General features: G+C 41.0%; 1 protein-coding gene across 2 annotated transcripts in view; it reads left to right on the top strand.

Annotated features, from left to right (window-relative positions):
• Window positions 1-27,114, top strand: part of MPP7 (MAGUK p55 scaffold protein 7) — a 1,877,075-nt gene that overhangs the window by 642,445 nt on the left and 1,207,516 nt on the right. For both annotated transcript variants that reach the window (XM_044066673.1, XM_044066671.1), the window contains exon 3: window positions 16,335-16,412. In XM_044066673.1, coding sequence (XP_043922608.1) covers window positions 16,335-16,412 — 78 coding nt within the window. The remainder of the gene's footprint in view (window positions 1-16,334; window positions 16,413-27,114) is intronic.

The raw sequence follows: 27,114 nt of genomic DNA, 5'->3' as shown, positions 1-27,114 counted from the left end.
CACCCTACTATGCCTGTCGCATGTGCATTAGATGCATATCCCTGTAGTACCGCTGTTTGGATGGACAATGGGTTGTATCGCTGTAGTGGGCAGTGTGTGATGGTGGGTATGTCAGAGTGTCTTCATGGGTTCCAGTGTGTACAATATCCACAGTGGGGTGTGGGTGCTGTGTACACTCATCACACCGTGGTACCTCCAGTACATGTCCCATGTACCACTATATGGTGACCACTGTCACCATCAACCATACAGGTAACTGATAACACAATCCAGCCCAGTTATGCATGTGCTGTGTGCAGCCTACCTGTAACAAATTGGATAGGATTGGTTGTATCAAGCTGCTTTCGGTGCTACCTTCATCCTTTGTTGTAGAAGCATGCACATACTAGTGAATACATAGCAAGCCCTCACTTAGGTGAATGTGCAGTCTCAGCTGCCAGAGAGTAATTAAGCTATGTAGTGGAAAAAAATGTCATCCTGATAGATGACATTTCATGCTCCTTGAATCTGCTTCATTACCCTCCCCCCAGTGTGTCTGGACAGTAGGACGAGGAAAAGAATGAGTTAAGGAAGAGAAAGATGTGCTAGATAGTCTCATAAGCAGAAAAAGAAATTAAAAATGTTTAGGTGGACCATTTGTTTAAATAGTTCTTATGCTTTTTTAATTAATTGCTGTCCTCGACAATCCTTAGAGTTTCTGGCGGGTATTTTTCAACAGGGTGCCAGCTTCTCTACGGTTAAAGTTCAGCTGGCGGCCATTTCTAACTTCCACATAGGGGATAATTCAGCTTCTCCAGCCTCTTCTAAGCCTACTAAGCTCTGCAAAGCATTTCTCAAGGGTACTTTTCTTCTTAGGCCACCAGTCAAGGACCCTATGCCTCCTTGGAACCTTACTTTGGTCCTTCAAGCCTTGGTTTCTTCCCCCTTTGAGCCCACTGCTTCAGTGGATTTGCAGTTCCTGTCTTAGAAGACAGCCTTTCTAATTGCTATTACTTCAGCTAAAAGAGCGTCGGAGCTTCAGGCCTTATCGATTAAGCCTCCTTGCATGATCTTCCATAAAGACTGGGTATCATTGTGCAGTTATCCTTTCTTTCTGCCGAAAGTAGCCTCAGAATCAAACATTAATCAGGTTATCAATCTCCTTGTCTTCTTTCTGAACTTTCAGAATAAGGGAGAGTATAAATTGCACATGCTGTATGTTCATAGACAGTTATGTGTTTAATTACACAGAACAAAGGCCTTTTGCAAGTCCGATCAACTTTTCATTTCCTGCTCTAAGCCCTTTTTAGGGAAAACTGTATCAAAGGTCAACATTGCTTGTTGGATTTCTCAGTGTATACTCCTGTAGCATTCAACCAAAGGATTTTCTCCAGCATGTCAAGTTAAGGTGCATTCTACCAGATGTATGGCTACTTCAGCTGCCTTTTGGTCCAGAGTTTCATTGGATGACATTTGCTCTGCGGCTACGTGGGCATCTTCACATACTTTCATCTCCTATTACAAGTTGGATCTTCTCTGAAGTAGGGCATCTTTTGGCTCCGCCATCTTACGGAATATCCTTCTATGAGGGCCTCCCAGGCTGGGGACTCTGTCCCACTGGTTGAAGACCAAATGAAGACAACAACTTCAGATAAAGCAGTCATGTACTCATCATAATGTTCCATCTGAGTTGTTGTTGTTCATTTGTCTTCAACCATCCCTCCCTTCTTCCCCCTTGCTTTATGTGGGCTGTGTGGTGATCTGGGTGGAAAGGACATTGTCCTTTCTTTGGTGTAACTGGTCATTTCATATGATACTATCTGGGTTATTGTGCCAAGGGGTAAGGCATTGTGTCAGGCTGGGTTGCTGTGGTGGGCAGCAAACCTAATCTGAAGGGAGGAAGGAGACCGGGGCATTATGGGTAGGGTAGGAGCTTGGAGCTCAGATCCGATGCTGGAGAAATGCGGCTGAGTTGGATTTGTCCTGGATCTGTGTCCCACAGGTTGAAGACAAACAAAGAGCAACAACTCAGATGGAGCGTTATGGTGAGTACATAATTTCTTTTTTGTTTTGCTTTAGTCCTTTGAACGACGATTAATCTTCATCATGAAGAGCAACAACTGAAATGTTATGGTGAGTACATAATTTCTTTTTTGTTTTGCTTTAGTCCTTCAAACGATGACATCTTGTTCTGTTTGTCAAGTGTTTGCCTTGAAAACTTTGCGTAGTCGGCTCTTTTCTTTGGCTATTTACCTGGAGAACCAACGTCTAAACTTGTTGGCTCAGGGTACTATGGCAGAATCGTCCCAAACCAAAGGTCAACTGTTCATGAAGAAGAAAATCCAGAAAGTTAGGTTGGACTCTCTTGCTGCACCAGATGTCTCTCTCGAGGGCTAGTGAAAGCTGGAGATCGCCTAGTTTTTTAGTCAGATTCCTCTTCATGACCACTTCAGAGGCAGGCATGAACCTGGCTTCTTGTACATCCACACAGGGTCCGCAGGCATCAGTTTCAGATGTTCAGGGGGAACCACAGCTGATTATTTTCAAAAGGCCCAGGGGTATTCCACAAATTCTTGTTAGGGAGGAGATTCCCACTATGCTTATTGAGTGTTGGCAGGGGTCTGAGCCACTTAAAATAGTTAGGGCTGATGTCCCTTTAAAAAAGAAGCAAAAGACTAAGCATATTTCTCGTGCTCCTAAAGATCCTCAGCATGAATGGCAGGATTTTACACAGGGTTTGTTCAATGTCCTTATGGCTTTGAAGCCTCATCAGGGGGTTTCTGTTCCTGCTCCCCATTGGTCTTCTACTCCTCACAAGAGGCCTAGGGAGCAGGTTTCGTCTTATGAGGAAGCAGATTCTGATGAATTTTTGGCCTGTTCCTCCCGGATTCATTTTTCCTTGGATTATGATTCAGAGGAGGAGGAGGAGGAGGGTTCTGTTAGTCCTGATTCCCCTTTTGAAGAGATTTCCTTTGGAGATACTGTTTCCCGTATGATGGAGTTTAAGTGAGATTGTGTCCATGCTTCTGATGTTCAAAGGTGGTATTATGAACTCCTTCAAATGGAGTCTCCCAAGCCCTCTGATGCTCTTGCTGCCTTGTTGAATACTTTTTCCTGCAGCTTCTCAGGCTCCTGTTTCTTAGCCCCCTGCTCCTAAAAAAGCTGATAGGTGTTGTAAGGTGCTGATGACTGCAGATTTCTCTACAAACATCCCTCAACTGACCCTTCTGTTATTTCTGTCTCTTCTGATAAACCCGATTAAGTTTTTGCCTTCTACTAAGCTGCTCCTCTCTGACAAGGACAGCAGAACTATGGGAAGTTTGGGTAAGAAAGTGTTTACTGCTGCTAGTCTGTCTTTAAGGGCTGTCAGTTATCAGATCTGTATGTCCAGGTGTATTCTGGTCTTTTCTTTCAGGCTTTTCAGGTTATCTCAGATCTTCTTGATTCTGAGTGGAAGACTTTGCCCCTCTCTTGATTTAGGGTCCTCTTCTCAAGTGGCTTACCATTCCATTAAATGTAGTTATGAAGCAGGTGATGCATTGTCTCTAGCTACTGCCTTTGGATCTGTATTGAGGATACACTTTTGGTGTCACCTTTAGCCTCTGCCTGATGATATCAAGGCCAAGCTGATGGATGCTCCTCCTGACAATAAAAATCTCTTTGGCACTGTGGCTGCTGAGCTTTTTAAGACTCCTCAGGAAAAGGGTAAGGCTGTGCAGAAACTGAAACATATTTTTGTTTCCCTTGTTCCCATATTTCAGAGGAATTACCTTACCAAGGCTGGCTTTGTCTGTAGACAGTCTCACCCTCCTCCCAAGGGTAAAAAGGGTGTTAGAATGGTTTCTCCTGTTAAGTCTACTCAGATTCCTACAGCTCAGAAACCTCTCTTTTCAGACAAGCCAGATTCTGACTGACTGACTCTTCTTTTCTCCCTCCTCAGCTAAGTTCTTTCTCTTCATCTTTCCTTGTCTCATCCCAGTTGGTTATAGATCACTCAGGACTCTTAGGTTCTTTCCATCGTTTGTCAGGGTTATTGCATGGTTTGGCAATCCCTTCCCCTTTTTTGGGCATTCCTCAACCTCCTCAGGAACATCTGCCCTTTTTTCTGGATGTTCTTCAGCACCTTTTGTCTCCATCCAAGCAGTTTTGACTTCTCAAAAGCAGAAGGGATTTTATTCCAGAATTTTTCTGGTTCCCAGGAAAGAAGGCATCTGGAGACCCATTCTGGATCTGTCTCAGCTCAACACCTTGTTATCCCTGCAAACCTTGTTTCCTCTTCTTCCTCAGACTTTCCTAGTCTGTCAGGACCTCAGAGATGCTTATCTCCATGTTCTTATTCATCCCCTTTTCAAGAAATATTTACATTTCTCTGTTGCTTCCTTGCATTTTCAGTTCTCTGTTTTGCCATTTGGCCTCTCTGCTACCCCAAGGGTCTTCACCAAATGCCTCACTCCTGTGATTGCTTTCTGCAGGATGAGGGGAATACAAATCTTACTGTATCTGGACAACTTGCTCATTCAGACTTCCTCTCCAGAGATTTTGCCTCAGCATCTTCACTATACTGTTTGTCTTCTGCAAAGCCTAGGGTTTACAGTGAACTTCCAAAAATCCTTCCTGACTTCTTCTCAGGATCATGTTTTTCTCGGGTACAAGCTCCGGACAGTTCCAATGCTGGCATCCCTGCCTCCTCCCAAGGCTTTGACTCTGATTGCATTCTATCAATCCCTTCTTTCTCTGGCCTCTATTACAGCCAGAGTGTTTCTAGGGGCTCTGGGATACACAGCTTCCACCATTCCTATGCTTCCTCTGGACAGACGTCATATGAGAAACCTTCAGTGGTTCCTAATGTCAGTCTGGTTTCAACATTCTCTTCCTTTAGACTTTCTAATTCCTCTTGTCTGATGTCTCAAGTTAGAGCTGCAGTGGTGGATGTTTCAACTCTCCCTCAACCCAGGCCTTCCTTTCAGCCTCCAGTCCCCACTCAAGAACTCTTTTCGGATGCCTCCGATGTGGGGTGGGGAGCTTCCTTTGGCCCTCTGAAGGTTCGGGGCCAAAGAGATGAGCAGTCTTCTCCTGGCTGTTCAGGTCTTCCATTCTCTTATCTTCCCAGGGCCCCTCAAAATCTTCACAGACAGTACCACATCAGCAAAAAAGGGGGAACACTGTCTTACTTCTTGGGCAAAATAGCTCTTCATGTTTGGTAGCTGGCTGTCCAATATCAGATGACTCTTCAGGCTGTTTATATTCCTTCAGATCAGAACATTGTAGCAGATTGTCTCAGCTGGTCCATAATACAGACTCATGTGTAGATACTTCACAGAGATGTGCTTGTGGACATTGTCCACCAGTGGGGTGCTCCTCAGGTAGATTTTTGCCTCCCTGCTGAACAGACATTTTCCTGTCTTTTGCGCCAGAGTCCCATGTCCTCTGGCTTGGAAGGTGGATGCTCTATCTTTTTTCCTGGAAGGGGATGTTTTTTATGCCTTCCCTCCCCTTGCTCTCATTCCAAGGGTCTTGTTGGTGAAGCCCTTTTGGCCCAAACAGTAATGGTTCCCTCCTCTTCTACCTTTAGCCAAGGGCAATCATCACAAGTTGCCTTACAGGGTGGACTTACTCACAAAGGGCAAGGGGTATCTCATTTATCCCCATTTATCTACTAGCGTTTTGATCCCTTTTAGACACTTTTTTTCTGAAGATGAACTTCAAGTTCTGCAGGAGGCCAGGAAACCCACTACCAGGAAATCTTAATTGCCCAAATGGAAGACATTTTCTTTTTGGTGTCTTTTTCGTAACCTGGATCCACTCCCTGTAAAAGTTCCTTTGGTTCTGTCTTGTTTGTATGAGATGTTCAATGCTGGGTTGGCATATTGTTCTGTTAAAGCCTGCCTGTCAGCTATTTCTGCTTGTCTGACTTTGATTCCTCCTTTGGCTTCTAGATTTGAGGTCAAATAATTCCTTAAAAATGTCCTTCATACTAGTGCCACTCCCCCCCCCAGGAAACCTATTCCTCCTTCCTGGGACGTTAATTTTGTCTTGGAAAAATTAACTCAGGCTCCTTTAGAGCCTGCAGCTTCAGAGTCTTTACATCATTGTTTTTGGAAGACCGTTCTTTTGGTCCTTAGCCAGGCAGATGTCTGAGCTACATGTCTTATGGCTATTTCTCCTTTTTTAGTTCTTCATAAGAACAGGGTTCTCTTCATATTAATCCTTCTTTTAATGAGATGTCTCTTAATCAGTCTATTTTTTCCCTTCTCTTTAGTCTGCTAGTGAGAAGGTTCTTCATTTGCATAGACAACTCGGATATTATTTGGATAAAACTAAAGCCATTAATAAATCTGAGCAACTTTTTGTTTCCTTTCATCCTAGGTCTTTGGATTTGGCTCTTTCTAAGCTGATTATTTCTTCATGGATATCTAAGGCAATTTCATTTTGTTACTGTTTTCATGGTAAAAGCCTTTCTTACTCTGCTAAAGCTCATTCTACCAGGGCTGTGGCTTTTTCTGGTGCTTTTTTCAAAGGATTGGATAGAAACTCCATCCTTGAGGTAGCTACTTGGGCTTCTGTACATACTTTTACCAAGCACTATAAGTTGGATGTGGTTTCTAGGACTAAAGCTGGATTTTCCAGGGCTATCCTGCATGGCTTTCTTGAAGGCTGTGCTGGGTTTTCCTCCTGAGCTGTTGTACTCTCCCTACTGTAAGGTTTAGTTTTAGATGTTGACTTTGGCACCAGTCATTTGTTTGTGTTAACCCCTCTTGTAAGATGGTAACATCATTGGGGGACTGACTGATTGCACCTAGTTTACAATCATCAGCGAACTTAGTAAGCCAAAGGCTGTCTACTTTAGCCTGGATGCCTGAGAAATAGAGTCCAAATAGTAAACGGCCCAGTACAGATCCTTGCAGTATGCCACTGGTGATCGATCTACTGGTAGATGTGGAGTCACCAACTTTGACAGTATGTATTCTGTTGGTGAGCCAGTTAGCTATCCATCTTGTGATGTAAAGTTTAACACCTAGTTGGGAGAGGTTTTCAGTGATACCCAAGTGGGGGATTGTGTCAGAAGTTTTGGCTAGGTCCAGATTAGCAGTATCCAGTGTCTTACCTTCATCCAGGGCTTTGGTGACTTTCTCTAAGAAGTCCACTAGGTTCAGTAAGGATGCTCTACCCTTAACAAAGCCAATCTGGGTTAGGTCTAGAGTTTTAAGGTCGCCTCTGTCCTTGTTGATAAGGTCAATAATGATCCTTTCCGTTGCCTTGCAGAGAAGGCTGGTTAAACTTATGGGTCTATAGTTCCCAGGGTTGATTGATGGCCCCCCCCTTTATGGAAGGGGATGATTGTTTCTGTTCTCCATTCTGCTGGTACAAACCCAGTTCTCAGGCTATGGTTAAAGAGAACAGCAGGTGGGTCAGCTAGGTACTGTTTTGGATTATTTAGTAAACAACCTGGGATGTTATCTGGTCCCATTGAGGCTGTGTTTTTGGCCTTGGAGATATGACTTAATCTCTAGAGATACTAGGTAGAGAACTGGTGTCATTTGTGCTTTGGGGTATGGCTAGTGGGGACAGGGGGGTGAAGTTTGCACCAAATCTGTCAGCTAGCAAGTTGGCAAGGTCCTCTGGTATAGTGAGAGTGGTACCATCTACTGCCAGTTTGGCACATATCTGGGCACTCCCTTTTAGATTTTGGACATAGTTAAAGAATGCCTTATAATTTTGTTATACAATCTATGTATACTAGATGTCCACCAAGGTGGCTTTTTTTTTTTTTTTTTTTTTTTTTTTTGAGGCCCTGGTTTTAGTCTGCTCAGCTACAGCCAAGTCTGTACACTTGCTAAGATGATTATACAGGGCATTTATATACTTCTCTGCATAGGAGTCATTATTACTTGTGATTGCAGGGGGTGTAAAACCTTTTATACCATCACTTAGTAGGGTGTAGTTTGCTTTGGAGAGGTTCCTTAGCTTTTTTGCTCCTTTGGAGGTATGGGGTCCAATAGTTACTTCAAATGATACTGATATATGGTCTGACTTTACCAGGGAGGGCTTCACACAGGGGGGCGGTGCAGTGACCACCCATGTTGGCAAGTACTGTGTCAAGTACGTTAGAGCCCCTTGTGGGGGTGCAGACTATCTGTTCCAGAATATTCGCACTGACAAAGTCCTGGAACCTCTGAGTGAGCATGTTTGAGCTCGTGCATGTTACCCAGTCAATGGATGGATAATTGAAATCTCCCATGATTAAGGTGCTGGGCCGTATGACGGGTGACTCTAGTAAGTCCAGGTAGGCACTGTTTCATGGAGGGGGACATATAGCTAGAAATGATGTGGTAGGGTGTTTTGCCTATAGTTAATTAGACACGGACTAGTTTGAGAGAGTCATACTGTTTGACCAACATGGAAGCATGCTTGGCTTTAATTAAAATGGATACACTTCCACCTGTGGTTCTTTCATGTTGATTCTGAGGTTTGAATGTGTGGAAGGCATTGTAGGCTTGCACAGCTGGGGTGCTCTCAATGGCCTTGAACCATGTTTCCATGACTGCACAGATATCAGCATCTTTCAAGGTGAGGAGTGCTTTCAGGGAGTACAGTTTCGTGTTTAGACTCCTAGCATTAAGCAGCAGAACTTTGAGTTTGTCTCGATTAGATTTTGCTATGTCGGAAATGTAGTTTTGACATTGCCTAAAAAAGGCACTATGGGGGAAGCAAGCACCTTAGCCAGTATCCAAAAACCTAGGGAAGACTGGTGCAGACCAACTCTGCAAAGCAGCATGGCGTGTTGACCATGTCTTCTCAGGCTGACAAATACTATATCCCCCTCGAATGACACCAGAAGCTAAGCCAATTGTTGAAGTCAGTCATTTTTGTTTATATTGTGGCATCATCCTGAGTGAAGGTAGAATGTTGCTTAGGGCTAGGATCATACCTGCCTGAGATGCATAATCTGAGAGTTCAGTCGTGTGTCTCTTCATGTAGTCCAAGGAGGTGTGTCTCAAGTCATTCTCCCCAACATGGACTATGACAGAGTCATAACGGTACTTGTTGAGTGACCTGAGTGCATGCGTGATCTGACGGATCCTGCCCACCTGATAGGCAGCTGACTGTGACCTTCTCCTTGTCTAGGCTGGTGAGGGGAATATCTACATGTCTCACTGTGGAGTCTCCAATGACAAAAACATTAGGTTTTGAGGCGTTTTGCCTTAGGGGCTTATTCGGTGAGACACTATGTGTGTTATGTTCTGTGGTTTGTATACATGTTGAGGTGTGTGTAGATAATTGGTGCTTGGAGGTCTCTGATCTTTTGGTAGGCTTCTAGTGAGTACTTTGCGTATGTGGGTTTATGTGTTGTGTTCCGAACTTGTGTGAGAGGTGAAGTGCGTGAGCTGACAACCTGTTTGATGTTGTATCTTTTGTTACGTGAAAGGACTGCTTCCAAATTGATAGTGTAATTACAACTCTGACAATATGGTATTTGTTTCAGGACAACATAGTTGTCAGTATACATGAGGCAGTTACTACATTGCCTCAGGACACCCAAGTCAATCAGGCTGGCTGGGGAACTTTTATTTATTTATTTAACATTTGTTTACCAGGATAGTCCAGCTGGACAACAGCTGCCCATTTTCAGCAGAGTCCTGGGAAGAAAAGCTGCACAAAGTTACAAAGTGATAGGTAAAAAGCAGTTAACAAAGTTTACCAATAATTAAGAAAAAAAAAAACATATTCAAGTAAGGTTAACAGTTAAACAAAAACAAGATTGTAGTACAAGTATATGATCAGAATATATACAATTGACATCACAGTAAGAACAAATTTAAAAGATATTTACACTGTATACAATTTGCCTAAGTAGAGTATAAGTCAGTGTAACAGTGTTAATCAGTGTCAGCAATGAGTAATAACCTAGAATAGGGTGGATTCAGGGAGGGTCATTACGGTTATATATATGGTTTTCATAAAGGTGTGATTTAAGGAGTTTTTTGAATGTGGTAGTGTGGTTTTGTAACCTGAGGTCTAGGGGCAGAGTGTTCATGTTTTTGCAACTTCATAAGGGAATAGATTCCCCTGAGGTGTTTTTACATGGAATGACTTCAGTTAGGGTTTTGTTACTGGATCGTAGTTTCCTATTGGTGCTGTAGAAGTTTAGGAGGTCTGTTATGGCAGGGGTTTTATCAGGGTGGTATAGTATTTGATGGGCTAAGTTGAGCTGGTGGTAGCATAGTAAGTTTGGAAAGTCTAGCCCGTGTAGTTTCTGTAGGGAATGGCAGTGGTGAAAGCATGATTTAGCGTTGGTTGCAAACCTAGCTGTTTTGTTGTAGCATGTTGAAAGTTTCTTCAAGTCAGCTTTAATAAGATTTGTTAGCGCTGGGGATGCATAGAGTAACTCTGATAAGAGATGAGTTCTGGCTATGGCAGTTCTGGATTCAGAGGTTAAGAACTTGTTGCTATGGTAGAGGCATCCTAGCTTTTTGTGGACTTTGGAGATGATTAGGGATATGTGTTTATTATATTTACGTTGCTCGTCAGCTGTGAGACCTAGTAGTTTGGCGTCAGAGACAGGTGTGATGAGGGTCTTATTGGCAGAGTGAATTGAAAAGGTGGGGTCATTAGTCTTAATTGGGTGGAAAAGCATTAGTTGTGTTTTTTTAGGGTTCAGTATCTGTTGAGAATTGTTTAGCCAGTTTACTATATCTGTAAAGGATTCATGGGCTTGGATTTGTGGGAAATGGATGTTGGGTGCAGAGCAGATTAGAAATCCAATCCAAAAACGACTGCAGAATGTGGTAGAGTAAAAACACGTATAAAAGCTCTTATAAAATAGAGCAGATTAGGGTAGTGTCATCCGCGTATTGGACTATATCGGCTTTTGTGTTTGCTAAGTGGAGTTGGTTTGTAAAGATGTTGAAGAGAAGTGGGCCAAGGATTGAGCCTTGGGGTATGCCACATTTGACGGGCAGTGGGGGTGATAGAGAGGTGAGCCATTTTGACAGATTGAGAACGTTTTTTTAGGTAGCTACTGAACCATTGTATGGTGAAATTGTCAAGGATGAGTTCGGAGAGATAGGATAGGATTTTATTGTGGGAAAACTGTGTTGAATGCTTTGGATAAGTCTAGGAAGGTGGCAGAGACAAGTTTCCCTTGGTTTCTGTATGAGTTTATGGTGTTAGTGAAGTTAATTTGGGCAGTGATGGTACTATAGGCTGGTCGAAATCTGTGTGGAGTTTTAGAGAGTAGGTTTGTGGAGAGTAGATGGGAGAGGAGCTGGTGATGGATACGCCATTCTAGAATTTTTGATAACGGTGAAAGGATTGCAATGGGATGGTAGTTAGAGAGGTCGGTGGAGGGGCCACCCTTGTGGAGGGGGATGATGTGTGAGGTTTTCCACAAGGACGGAATGTAGTGTTCATTAATGGATCTATTTATTAGTAGTGAGATTGGGTAAGCAATGGCCCGTGAAGCAAGTTGAAGGTATTCGGCTGGGAGGTTGTCGGCAGCAAGGGTAGTTGGTTTGAGTTTAGCTAAGAGTTTTTGGATGGTTGATATAGATACTGGTTTGAGTGAAAAGGGGGTGGTGGTTGATTGGACCTTTAGGGTTGGTGGGGGGTGCTGGGGTTTGTATCATTTGAGTTTCAGTATGGAAGAGGTGAAATAGCTTTTGAAGTTGGAGGCTCTGTCAAGGTTAGTGCCTTCTATATTTGGTGGTGGTGTGGTGGTTTTTCCGGGTTGGAGGATGTTGTTCACTGCAGCCCAGAATTTCTGTGGGTCGTTGCTATATTTTCTTTGTAGGAATATATAGTGATTTTGTTTGTCAATCTTAACCTGATTTTTTGCCTTATTTCTAAAAAGGCTTGCCTAGTTGTGAGTGTTTTATGTTGTTGCCAGATTTTCCATGCTTTGCCCCTTTGTTTTAGGGGCCTTTATGGTTTTCTGTAACCAGGGGGCAGGATTAAAGCACATCCTAATTGTTTTATTTGGGGATAGTTGGTTTAAGATCATTAGGAATATGGAGTTAAAGTATTCTACTGACTTGCCCAGAGGGAAGGTTTTGATGGGAGCCAGTTATTGGTTTTTAAGGTTTCTGTGAATAGGTCTGAGGGGAAGTTTTTACCAGAACTGGTTTGTAGTATGGGGGGTGGGTTGCTACATTTAAGTTTGTGTCAAAGGATAAAGGTTGGGTTATGGTCACTGAGAGAATTGGGTAGTGTACCACAATGGTGGGCAGTGTTGGCTTGGTTAGTGAGGATCCAGTCTAATATGGATTCTCTTTTTGTGGTCGTATCTATACGTGTGGGGCTTTGAATAAGTTGAGTGAAGTTATATAGGTTAATGTGGTTGGTGGGTGTTGGGGAATGGATAGAGTTCCAGTCGATGTTGACATCACCTATAACTATGGTTTCTTGGGATGCCCAGTTGAGTATTGATTCTGGGGTGCTTATATTGTTACCTGGTGGAATATAGATGCCGAGTAAGTTTAGATGTTTGTGCTGGTTTAGGAGTGTAGCAAGTACTGTCTCAGCATTTTTGGAGTTTGGAGGTTCTTTTTGTAGGAGCTGGATTTTTAAGTTAGATTTGTAAAGTAGAGCACTACCTCCACCTCTTTTGTGTGCTCTATCTACCCTTAGAATGCTATAGCTGGATGGGGTTACAGAGTTATCTTTAATATGAGGCTTAAGCCATGTCTCTGTTATGAGCATTATGTCGGTGGGAAAGTGACCATCTTTAATGGCAGGTTTATACCATACTGCAAGACTGCAATCCAAATTGTAGCTTGCTAGATATCCCCCACCATGCCCCAAGATTCTCACTACACCTTTCTAAACATACTTATAAATATTAAGATACAACCAAACACCCTGATACTGGGTGATTTCAACTACATTGCCATTAACTGGGAAAACTACTCGTGTACCAACACCTTTGCCCAACGGTTCTTGGAATTCATAAATTCCAATGCCCTGGATCAACTAATCCATAGTCCCACCATGGGCTCCAATATCCTAGACCTGGTCATTGCCAACATGGGAAATTGATGCTCCACACCTATGGTCACCCCCTCCTTGTTCAGGTCTGACCATAAGCTAATCACCCTTGACATCCACATCCCTCCCCCACCTCCCAGTAAGGAAACCTCTGTAAAAAAATTCTCCAAAGCCAACTTCATGCTACTCAAGTCAGAAGTGTCAAAATTCATGACACCCATGCAGATGGGAACTGAAAGTTCGACTGCTGAATCCTACACTAAGGCACTGTACAAACACATCTACTCGTGCATGAATCGTGCCATCCCAAATATAACCAAGACGCTCTCCTCCAAAAAAAAGAAGCCAATCTTGTGGTCCCCTGCCATAAACAAACTTTACAATAAAAGGAAGAAACTGTTGCAGAAAAGAGGAAAATCCCAGAATGCAAAAAACTCCCTTACCAGCCTCAGTAAGAAATTGAGATCCCTCATAAAATCCTCCAAAACTAGTTACGAAAATAAAATTCCCAAAGATTCCAAAGACAACCACAATGCATTCTATAGCTATGTCAAGAATCTAAATGGCAATGCTCAGATCTGCTCTGAGCTACAACAGAATGGTATTAAATATACTGATCCCAAGGATATTGCCAATATCCTGGCAGATCGATTCAGTGCCAACTTCACCCCCCTCTCATCCCATAAAGGGCCCATCTCAATACCGAAAGATTGCCAAATTCCGGTAATAATATCCACACAGGTAAAAACCGCACTCTCCAAAGCTAAGAGTACAGTATCCATTGGATCAGACGACATCCCGGCCTGTGTACTACATGAGCTACAAAATGAACTGGCACCTCACCTAAATGTCATGTTTAATCATAGCCTCATCTCAGGCTTCGTGCCCACTGAGTGGTGCACAGCTACAGTTATCCAACTCCACAAGGAGGGATCCACCTTGGATCCTGGGAACTACCACCCCATCAGTCTGACGAGCCTGATCTGCAAGGCCATGGAACGTATTATCATGGAACTTATAAACAAAGACATTGGCAACCTTCAAACACCAGACCCCACGCAGTTTGGGTTCGTGAAGGGTCGATCTTGTCTCCTGAACCTGATTGACTTCTTTGAATCAGTCTCCAGAGCTGTGGATGAGGGTAAGGCGGTCCACACAGCCTATCTGGACCTCGCCAAGGCCTTTGACACCATCCCCCACTCTGGAATCATAGATAAACTTACTAAGCTGGGCATTAATCCCTACGTTCCTCAATGGGTTGCCAACTGGCTTACTGACAGAACCCACACTGTAAAAGTAGCTGACTCCAAGTCCAGCTCCAGACATGTGGAGTACCTTGGGGTTTAGTCCTGGGACCGCTCTTGTTTGGCATCTACTTCTCTGAAGTACAGGCCAACACTAAGGGACTCTGGCTAACAAAGTCCACAGATGACTGCAAACTGGGAGCCATTATTGAATCCCCAAATTATGTGGATATTCTACAAAAGGGCATTACAGAAACAGATGCTTGGTGCCAGAGCCATGGGCTCAAGCTCAATGCCAAGAAATGTATAGTTATCCCCTTTGGGAAAAAACATGTACCCATGAATTACCACATAGGTGGCAGTACACTAAACACTGAAAGTGTGATAAGAGACTTAGGGACACAGGTGGGCAGTGGTCTCACCTTTGATAACCACATTGCCACAACAGTCAGGAAATCCTTCTATGTGGCACACCTCATCACTAAGGGCTTTTCATCCAGAAAAAAGGAGGTCATTGCCCCCACTGTACTCATCCCTCATTAGACCCATTATAGAATACCACGCCCTGTTTGGTATGTACCTCTCAAGACATCTGCAACAACTGGAAAGGCCGCAGAAATACCTCACTAAAAGAGTCACAGGCTTAAAGCAGCTGCCCTATGCTGACTGTCTAAAAAAACTCCAGCTATACTCTGTGGCATATCGTCTACTCAGAGGTGATCTCTGCTTAACATACAAGGCCATGTCAAACCCAGAGCTGTTGGACATGCTACAAGAAATCCCAATCCCTCAGAGCCACATGCTCCAGGGATCTAAACCTTGTCATCACAATGAACAAAACATGCTGGAGGGATAAGTTCCTGACCCAGAGACTCCCCAGACTCTGGAATAGGCTGCCCATACATGTCAAGCAGAGTGCCTCTTTGGCCCTCTTCAAAAGGAACCTTGACGATTGGATGGGAGATAGAAAATTCACCCCAAGATTCACGTCAGTCACCCTGCTAGACAGGGATCCAGGGAAGTAAATATTGTGGAAAGAAATAGCCAGGGAATTGTTATGGCTAGGCTTGTATAGGCCCTAGGGCAGATAGCCTAGTACCAACCTATGAACTACTGTTGGGGAGTGGGTAAGTTAAATCAGTTTATGATGCAGGAATAAAAGAGGGGCTTATTCTGTTGACTGTTTAGAATGAAGAGCTTTGGCAATACTGCTCAGTGTGCAATTGAGTTGCCTGCAGATCAACTAGCAGACTTGGGAGGGTTCTACTGAGAGACATCTAGGGAAAATTTAAGTTTCCAGGCGTTTGCATCTGTACAGGGCAGTGCTAACCCCCATTGTGCAATGCATAGCTACATGCAAACACCAGGCTAAAATACAGGTGAAATTCAACAGTTTTAAGACAAACTTCCAGTGGGAAAGCTCCAAACTGAACACTTCTCCAACAATCCCAAACTCAAATAGAACCTGAGCTACACATTTCTGCAACAAGGGTACAGGGAGGCCCTCTTAATGTAAGATGGCTGGTTTAGAGCACAGTGATACCAAGCAGTCTCGATTCAGCAGGTCTGAATCTAGCCTATGCCATATAAGGCAGTTGTACAGAATTTCAATGTGCAGAAAAAATGCACACAAAATTTGCAAAAATGAAGCAACAATTCAAATAAATACAGTTAAAAAGGTGCAATACAGGCTTTGACTCCGGCTGACCCCTTTATATTTTCTTGTGGAAAACTAAAATACTTCCTTCTACAGTTAAGTGAAAGGACAGTACTAGTTTAATTCAGTGCACCAATAGATTTCACTTGACCCATCTACACATGTATACATTATAACTGGATGTAAAGCCATTGTTACTTATTCAGGTCTTGGAGAGTAAGGAAGTTTAAAACTGCGTAGATTTCTGCATCATTTCATGTGCATGTATTTAACATTTTTTCATCTGATTTCATATTTTAAAGCATCTGTTGCAGGTTAGTGATGAAATTACTTTAAAAGCCTATGTTTCACTCAGTTCCATAAGGATATTCCTGTTGTCATCAATTCCCATCAGATTTTTCAACTCTGTAATGTCTCATCAACTATTAGGCTGTATCACTGTGTGACATAGTCTTTTATTTATGTTCCAGATCTATGACAAACTTCTGCAATATGAGAGGCAGAGTCCAACACCCATACTTAACTCAGCTGTACCTCTGGGCGAAGATGTAAGTATGCATTTTGTACAATCACTAATCCAAAGTTTCCAAAAGTCTCTCAATTACCAGTATTTTGCAGAAATTCAGTAGAGGAGCTGTGAGTTAGAACTGTATGAAGCAGCTAGTGTTTCCAATGGTGCTGTCATCACTGGACTTGTTCCTGGCAATATGTTGGACTTGAATATTTTCTGCTATGAAAACATTACTTCTGAATACCCTGTATTTTAGGTTTTTATAGCTATGTAATAGAAAATGCAGGTTGGAACTCACTGGGGAAAAGAGTGTCATTTAGTAATATTCTGGGCAAGATGAAAAAAGGAATGTTTCAGAAAAATAATGATGGATGAAATGGTAATGCTTGTTGACAAGGAAAGAAAAATGGCAGGTAAAACACAACCAATGAGGCATGCGAAATAAATAAGAAGTCAGCCTTGTCAGAATACCTGGTATAAAGAATGGAAAGTGATTTATGGTTAAACAGACTTTCCAAATTCCCTTCATAATAGAGAGATAAATTGTAGTTACTGTCATATTGATGGAGTAGTTAATTTCCTTTTACTATAATTTTATTCCCCACAAAAACATTCTGATGTTTATTGCATGTTGTTTTAATGGTGAGATACGACTAATGAGTTTTGTCACCTAACTATGCCATGCATGACACAAAGTTAAATCAAAGGGTCTGTAAGATGTAATGAGCTGTATATAGGTAAAACAAGTTCCAGTTAACCACATCCCACTATGTGTGCAATTATTTTAGTACCGTGTGACTGTAATGCTTCATGTTAGGTTGAATTTTAGACTTTTTTTCCAAAGGGTGTTTCCATCAGCTGTATCCTCAAAATGTGAAGTGAATACTGAAACATTCATCTGTTATGTCTCAAACAGTGATTGTTTGCATTAGTGATCTTTAATTATGCATTTTAATAGCGTTAGCTATGTCAATAGAGCTACAGCTATAGTGGGGCTTGAAAACGAATACTTATAAGGTCATTTTAATGCGTTTATTGAAAGTGAACCAGCTTGTTCTGTTACACAGTTCATTGTGCAAGTGTTCTGAATCAGTGTTTTCTACCAGATGTTGTGTCTTTCGGCTTTTCCCGGTTAGGGGTCGCCACAGCGGAACTCCGGTCCGCTGATGATTGGCAGTTGATTTTTACGTAGCGAGTTGCCAGCTCTGACGCACAACCTTCAACGAAGGTACGCCCATTCACACATGTCTCCACGCAGAAGACGCTCTAGCTAAGAATCGAACTGGACAGCGTCTTACTGTACCAGATACACATGCAAAATCTGATTTGCTTTGCTTTCTCCAGGAATTATGAGGTCAGAAAACTAATTACTTTAGGCACAGATTACAATGTGCAGTTAGTAGAAGTTCAAAGGATTCATAAAATTACAAGTTGTGTACTTCAATTGTAGTAGTTATCAAAGATTAAATCAGTAGAAAATAACTAGAAATATATAGACAGCAGCAAACGATAGGCAAACTCTGTATATGTAGGCTGTAATGTTGTCTATCAAGTAATTCTGGGCTGTTCTTTGTTATCTGTTGTTTACAACAGTAGAAGATGGCTGACACAAGATCACCTCTTCTGCTTATTTCTTTCAGTTTAAGGCAATATTTTACAATATATATATATATATATATATATATATATATATATATATATATATATATATTTTTTTTTTTTTTTTTTTTTTTGTTTAAATAGAATTTTGCTGTTACATATTCTGGTAGAATTCACGAGTTTTGACATACTTTTGCTGTTACCTGTTCTGGTAGAATTCACAGGTTTTGACATTGCTTGTTTAAAGTGTTGGAAGGCTTTTGAATGTTGTTTTATGCCTATGTTACGTATGATTATTTTGTAGTATAACATTTTAATGAAAGAAATAGCTCAGATTTTGTCTCTTCTTCAGTCTAAGATGCCATGCATGGCACACACAAAAAAAAACTAACCCCAGATCACCTGACCACACCCTCCTCCAGTTAAAGGCCTCTCATACACACCCCCTATCAAATTTCTACCTTAAAAAGGTACATAGTATCTACATGACATGCATTCATACTCACACCCATACTTGAACCCCAAAACCACTAAGACCCAACCACTACTCCCTCATAAAATACCATTAATCCTAGGATTTCTCTTCCTAACCCTTACATACCTAACAAACATCACATCATTATATACAAATGCACCACTAAAAAACACATCATTCCACATAACACTTTCTCAAACAAATATACACTCACACATTTTCTTTCCTATCTCTTCTGCATTATTTAAAAACAGCTTAATCCTATACATTCATAAGTCTCGCATAACACCATCTTACACTAGAAAAAACATCATTTAGATCCAATATAGTGCACATAATTAAACTCATACTGTTTATCACTAAACATCTACTTATATCTGGAGACATACACCCAAACCCTGGACCACAAAACTCTCTACTCTCTGGTAGGCAAATCTCTGACCTATTGATTCTGAATGTCAACATTAGAAGTATCTCTAACAAACTTTCTGACCTACACACATTTATAGCTTACTTACTCCCCTGACATACTAACCATTACCCTGACTTGGCTAAAACCTAGTACCCAAAATGAAAAATTCTCCCACCAGGATATAATATGCTAAGATTGGATAGAGTGGGCAAAAAGGGAGGTGGTGTTGCTATCCTCTACAAAAATACAATCAACATCAAACCTCTACAAATCCCCATACCTAAATTTCAAAAGGCTGAAAGCTTAGGTTCAACCCTAAGCATAAATGACACAAAAACTATCATCATTCTCTGCTGTTATATTCCCCCAGGTAATAACTCTCCCATCATTGAAGAAATGTTACAATGGGGCACAGATAATCTCACCCAAGAAACCATCTTACTAGGTGACCTGAACACTGATTGGTCAGCCTGTACCTCTAACAACCCCTCTAACCATATTAATCTTTACAGTTTTACCCAACCTATCCAAGAACCCACTAGATTCGACAAAAAAAAACACAGTCTATTCTAGATTGGACACTAGTTAACTGCCCCAAACAAAACTATCAGACAGGATGCCTTCCTGATAGTCTTAGTGACCATCTCCCCACCTTCCTCCTGCAGAAACATACCAACATAGCCAAACCCATTGTTTTTAGACAAGTCAGAGACGATCATAATGTAAATATACAAGAACTAAACAGTATTCTAAAACATAGTAACTGGAAACCACTACAAATCCTAAATCTAGACCAAGCCGTTGGCTATTTCAACAATATTCTCATCAATATTCTGGATAGACTCACACCAATTAGGAAAATAAGAGCCAAGGCAAACTATGCACAATGGCTAACTAGGGAAACTAGAGCCCTTCTAACGTCAAGGGATAAGGCTTGGAAAATTTGGGAAGAAATACAATACTAGCCTAGCCAAACAAAGTTACAAACAACTTGGAAATCAGGCCAAGAGATAAACTAAACTCGATAGACAAAATTACTTCCTCAGTATTCTAAACAAACATTCAAAAGATCCCCAAAAGTTTTGGCATGCCATTAACTCTTTCCTAAAACCAGGCAAAACTATCACTCCCACTCCTAACTCCATGAATGATAACAAGGACATTGCCTCCCAATTCAATCAACACTTCACAGAATCCATCTTAACACTATCCTCCCAACTATCCAAAAACAGCCCTACATATAACCCAACCAAGTGGCCTGACAACATCTCATCCATTACGCTCTCACCCGTTCCCACCTCAACAATTAAAAAACACCTCCTAAATCTGAAACCTACCACCCTTGCTGCTGACAGTCTAACAGCCAACTTACTAAAAATAGCTGCTGAATCTTTATCCTACCCTATTTCTATTCTTATCAATCACTCCATACAGGAAGCATATGCCCCACAGCTATGGAAGGTGTCATACATTATTCCAGTACATAAAGGCGGAAACTCTTACGAATACTCAAATTATCGCCCCATTGCCATTCTGTCCCCCTTATCTAAAACACTAGAGAAATTTACACATTCTCAAGTAACACGTTTCCTAAACTCACACCATCTCCTCTTCCCCACACAACATGGTTTCTGACAACACCATAGCACAACCACCACTCTGCTCTCTTTCACCAATCTGTTCAACCAACATAGAAGTAATAAAAACTTTGTATCTGCAATATTTCTAGACCTCTCCAAAGCATTTGACATGGTTTCACATTCCTTACTACTAGACACCCTGACATCCCTATCCTTTGCCCCTTCCACTATAGCCTGGTTTAAAAGCTATCTGTCAAATAGGCAACAATCTGTCCAATGACAAAGTGTACTATCCACCCTACTCCCAACTACCATAGGTGTACCACAAGGCTCCATATTAGGCCCACTTCTTTTCTCCATATTTACCAATAATCTCCGTACCACCACACAACATGTTTCACTTATACAATACACTGATAATTCAACTCTTATCTGTTCAGCTCCATCACTTCCCACCCTACAACAACTCACCCAGGAATCCTTTAGCTCTGTGGAAAGTTGGATCACTTAGATCCAACTTATCCTAAACCCTAATAAAACCAAATTACTACTTTTCATCCCCAACAAAACAATTTCCACCCCTCTAACCTTCACTATCTCCTCCAAAAATGGCACTGTTATCTCTCCCTCTGACCATACCAAACTCCTAGGCATTGAAATTGATAAAAATCTACACTTCGACGTCCACATTTCACAAACTATCAAAAAAGTCCATAAAAAATTGGAACACTATATAGGCACAAGAAATCCCTCTCAAAACAAGCATGGATTACCCTATCACAAACTCACTTTTTGTCTACCCTAATGTATGTTGCTCCAATTCTTACCCAGCTTAGAAAACTTGACCTTGCCAACTCGAATAATGTTATAATAAAATCGCCAAGTTTGCAAACAACTCCACCTTTAGAACCCACCATTGCCAGACTCTAAGGGAACTGCAATGGCTGGAACTTCCCCAGATACTAACCTATCACCAATTAGTCATTGCCTACAATGTGGTAACACATCCAGAAAAAACCCCTGCACTAGGCCAACTTCTCACCCACTATAATACAAATCATCCTCTCCGATCTTCAGACAAACCCCTCTTCTGCATCTCTAGGACTAACAATACTGCAGGAAAAGCACTGTTCTCCCACTCCATAGCTAGAACCTGGAATAATCTCCCTCCTGCTCTGATTTCTGCCCCTACCTTTTCTCACTTTAAAAACTCACTTAGAACACACTTAAAGAATAAGTGGCTATGCCCATGTATTACACAAGTCCTCAGATTATTCCACTTACATACCTCACTTCCTAATATACCTACTGTAATATGTATAACAGTCTAGGTCTTCTCCTTATGCTGATTGAATTTGTATACTTATTCTGTTATTAACCATGTGTAACTATTTTCTCCTGTATATACAGGTCTTATGTCTTCTGCTCTATACTGTATTTTAACATATTGTCTGAAAATTCTCTGTGTACTGTATTTTAACATATTGTGTAAACATTTTACTTACTGTGGAGCTTTTCTCCCGGGCCTCCACTGAAAATGGACCTGTGTCCAGTCAGACCATCCCAGTTAACAAATGTAAAATAAAAATAAATAAAATAAATGATACACATCTGGTCTAACCTCATTTACACTGTTGTGCTATATGCACAGATTTTGTTGTCAATAGGCGGACACTTGGTTGATATGTTGGGCCATTAGTAGTAGCTTTGTTCCCCCAGGATGTTTTTGACTTTATTCCCACAAAATTACTCAAAAAGCTTTTTTTTTGGCAAAATGCAGTTTTCCAGACATTGTCAGTGTCTGTATGGAGTGGTACAGAGGAAGCACTAGGATATAATGGGACAACTGTGATGGAATGCATCAAGGCATGCTTGTCTTATGGTATGGTTTTCATATGTAAAACTGGTATGTTGTTTATATGACTGACTGATTTTGAAGCTAGATAGGAAGTGCTGTCATAAATGTGTAGGACAGGGAATTTTAGAGGAAATGCAACTAAAAACGGATTTTCTTCAAACAGTATCTAGGAAATCAGGTGAGTCAGGAAACAGCGTGGATTTATGCCAGGGATCTTTTGTCTTTGTTAACAATTTATGCAAGAAACTCACTGTTAAGAACCTGGGTTTAGTGTAAAGGCTCATAAGACTTTTCACTGCAGGCAGAGAGATTAGTTAATTTAAATATTTCCAGTCCTTTGGTGGACTTGTTTAGACAAGGATGAGCACTGTCATCTTAAGGAAAGTACGGGGTAACTGATGATTTGACATGACCATTGCCTTCTCTGGGAAGATTACCTCATATTTTTGGTCTGTTCCTCATAAAATTGGTAGTTTTCTGGGAAATAGTTGAGGATTGAAGTCACTTAATGACATCCATTTGAGTTTCAGACTTCATATCCTTCAGAAAATGCATATTAACACCACACATTTTATTCTAATAACTTTCTATGTTTATAAGAAAAGTATTAAAATTTGTCCCTATTTTGGGGTCTTTGTCCTCTCATTATTTTTGGGTTTGACCAGATTTCTTGTGCTAAGAGGTATGTTTGTACTATATATTTTACAGTACTCGTATACATCTACTTTGCACAGTGATGTAAAATGACCTGTAGTGTTTTCCCCCATTTGGTTATCAGAGCCTTGTATTTTCTATGCCTTAATGCCCGCTTAGTTTTGGAGTGTGTTTAACCACTTAGCAAGAGTGCTGCTTATTTTTTCATATATTGCTTTGTTTTTTTTTTTTTCAATTTTGTTTTAATGAAATCTTTATTATTCACATACATGTTGATGATGTATCTTGTTACCTACAAGTTACAGAATGTGATCAAACTTTAAAAAAAATCAAGGTGAAACAAAGTAAATGTTATATACATAGTTCCATTCAGGGTGTTGCAAAGATAATCAAAGATGGCATTCCATTAAATTCGTCAAATGGTGTGTGTATTTCAACAAAACTTAATTTTAAAATAAACAATTTCATAATAATGACAATTATTATAAATATTAATGATATGTACAAAAATTTGAAACTTTTATTGAATTTCAATTATTAATGCTGGCAGTTTAATAAAATGGCTATGTGGTTAAGGAAAAAAATGCATATAGATACTAACAATAGAAGAGGAAATAGAAAAAGATATATATTTAATGTCCAATAAATGATTATGATAGTGTTTTATTACCTGGCCTAGATATTAAAATTGTTCTGTGACCATGCCAAGTTTAGGACAGTGTTTCAGTTTGGATAACCATAGGGTAGCTATGAAGTTAATGTTAGTGCATCTCTTTAAATATATGTTGTTTAATAATAAGCATTTATTAAAGATGGGAAATTAAGAGGACTTCCATTTTCTTGTTATCTTCCAGTGCAGATAAATAATTCTTAGTAATTATTTTGGGGCCTTAGTATTTGGATATGATTAAGTGTTCTGTAAAGAGTTTTCAGAAATTGGTATTGTCATTCCAAAGAGTTTTACAGAATTGCTTAATAATTAGCCACAGACGCTTATAAAACATATACAGCTAAATTGTATGCTGATTGACCTTTTCAATTAGCATGTCATCTCCACCACTTTGATTTATGTGAAATGTCTTAGACAATCTATAAAGTATTGCAAACATCTATAACGAATTTTCCAAACAGTTATTCTCTAGTACATGGATATTATATAACAGTTTGCTGTTATAGTATTTACTTATTTCATTTTCAGCAAAAGTTGGATATTGTTATTTTTCCCTCAAAGGGCCAGCAATTATTGTGTATATTTTACCTGAGTAACAGTGTTGTAAATGGTGGAAAGGTATAAATTAGAATTCTCTTTTAGTAATAAGTATGGCTTTCCATTGAGAGGTTGTTCAGTCTGAGTAATTTGGGAGGTAGTTGAAGTTTTTGATTATAGACTGCCCAAGTTAATGTGCACACAACCAGGGATTATTATTTAATTTTTTTTTTCAAATTGTATTAAAGGTTTAAGTACTTTGACCAATACTTGTCCATCATTATTCAATTTGTCAGCTATATTTTGATATAATAAATTCTGTTGTATTTTTAATAGGTAATAATTTAAATAACCAGAATAATTAAAGATTGAGTTTTACATAGTTGAAATGTTGCCGTATAATGCTTAAATAATTTGAACTACCTGATTTTTGTTGGCTGCTGTAATGTTGAGAAAAAAAATATCATGCCGTCTGTGTTTGACAAGATTTCAATTTTATATAAGTTACTTCAAAAATTATTTGCTGTGTTTGCATGTAGTGATTTCTAAACATCATATGAATGGCAGTATACCTTTAAATATGAAAAAGGATGCATTTCTGTGCCTGAAAAAACTAAAGCTTCCTTATTTTTATTTGATATTCTTGGGGTAAAGTAGTACAGTAAGATATTTAATGCTTTTTCAGTTTGATGTGGTGGTTCAGTTGCATTAAAATGTTATTTGCATTATGTAAAGTACTTGTGGTAATAAAGTCATCGTTAGTGTGTGGTGTCAGTCTTGACAAAAAAGAGAGAGAGATAAATTTGATCAATCATTACTTTATCAGTGTTGTGGTTACATTACTGCAGATGTGTTCTTCACTGGCTCACTCTTGTAGTACAGGTTGTTGTTTGTCTTTTGGCTTTTTCCCGGTAAGGGGTCGCCACAGCAGAACTCCGGTCCGTTAATGATTGGCAGTAGATTTTTACGAAACGCCGAGGTGCCAGCTCGACGCCCAACCTTCAACGAAGGAATGCCCATTTACACACGCATGTCTTTCGAATGCTACCCAACCGCAGGGAGGACATGCAGACTCCACACAGAAGGCACTCCCAAGCCAAACCGAGAATCGACTGGGAGAACCTCTTGCTGTGAGGTAGTGACACTACTGCCGTACCACCGCAGAAACCATTACAACTGGAAAGTATCCTGCCAAGGATACTGTACTACTAGTCAGTTTACCAAAGCTTCGGCTACTTGTTCTTACACTATTTAGGTTCATAGGTTCATCCTAGGCTATCTGCCCTAGGGCATCTACAAGCTTAGCCAGAGTGTGTTTGGCTTTCGCCACCCATTTTAAATGAATTTTGCTATGCCCTTTTTCGAGGTTAGTATACTGTGCCTCTGTCTAACAGTGACAAAGAAGTGATACCCGGAGTAAATCTACGATCTCCCATCCACTCATCAAGATTCCTCTTGAAGAGAGTCAATGAGGGACTCTGCCTAACCTGGACTGGGATTTTATTCCAGAGTGAGGGGAGCCTCTGGGTTATGAATCTGTCCCTCCAGCATGTCCTATTTATTTCAGTGATGAGGTTCAAGTCTCTCGAGCGCGTAGCTCGATGGGATTTGGATTTTCTGAGGTGCAGCATGTCCATTAATTCCGGGTTGGACATGGCTTTATACGTCAGGCACAGATCGCCTCTGAGCAGGCGGTATGCCACTGAGTAGAGCTGGAGTTTCTTTAACCGGGCAGCATATGGTATCTGTTTGAGCCCTTTGATCCTCTTGGTGAGGTACTTTTGGGGTCTTTCCAGTTGCTGCAGGTGTCTGGTAAGGTACATCCCAAAAGGGGCATTGTACTCAATTATGGGCCTGATGAGGGATGAGTAAAGAGGCACGATGACCTCCCCTGATCTAGATGTGAATCCCTCATGATTAGGTGGGCTATATAAAATGTTTTTCTAACCACTTTGGCCACGTGGTTGTCGAATGAGAGATTGCTATCAACTTGGGTCCCCAGGTCCCTAATTATTTCTTCCGTACTTAATGGATTACCATCTATGTGGTAATTTGTGGGCACTTTGTTTTTGCTGAAGGGGATGACTATACACTTTTTGGCATTTAGCTTGAGGCCATGGCTCTGGCACCAGTTGTCTGTTTCTATGAGGCCCTTTTGTAGGATGCTTGTGTTGGCTGGAGAGTCGATTATGGTGCCCAGTTTGCAGTCATCTGTGAACTTGGTCAGCCACAGTCCCTCCGTGTTGGCCTGTACCTCCGAGAAATATATACCGAACAAGAGAGGTCCCAGGACTGAGCCTTGTGGGACGCCACTTGTAACTGGTTTGGAGTCTGATATGGCTCCAGCAATTCTAACCATGTGGGTTCTGTCCTTGAGCCAGTTTGCAACCCATCTAGTGACATAGGGGTTTATATTTAAGCTGGTGAGCTTATCTATAATGCCCAAGTGGGGTATTGTATTGAAAGCTTTTGCGAGGTCCAGGTAGGCTGTGTGGACCAGCTTCCCCTCGTCAGTGGCCTTGGTGACTGTTTCAAAGAAATCGACCAGGTTTAAGAGGCAGGATTTGCCCTTAACAAAGCCGAACTGGGTAGGATCCAGTGTCTGTAGGTCCCCAATATCTTTATTTATGAGGTCCATGATGATCCTTTCCATAGCTTTGCAGACCAAGCTAGTCAGGCTTATGGGGCGATAGTTTCCAGGATCTGTTGAGGGACCACTGTTGCTGTACGCCACTCTTTGGGTACATATCCTGTAGTAAGGCTGAGATTGTACAGTAGTTTTATGTTTGGGTTTAGTTCTTCTTGGAGTTCATGTAGGATACAGCCCGGGACACCGTCTGGTCCCATTGATGCTGTGTTTTTTGCTTTGGAGAGGGCGGCTCTTACCTGAGTATCTGAGATGTCAGGGGGCAGCACTCTGCTGGGATAGATATTTGCCCTTTTGGTGGGGAAGG

Source organism: Protopterus annectens, chromosome 3.part1, assembly GCF_019279795.1.
Source record: "Protopterus annectens isolate FY-2018-M chromosome 3.part1, PAN1.0, whole genome shotgun sequence".
Lineage (NCBI taxonomy): Eukaryota > Metazoa > Chordata > Ceratodontiformes > Protopteridae > Protopterus > Protopterus annectens.
Note: the sequence above shows the minus strand (reverse complement) of the source record. Positions and strands in the feature narration are given on the sequence as shown.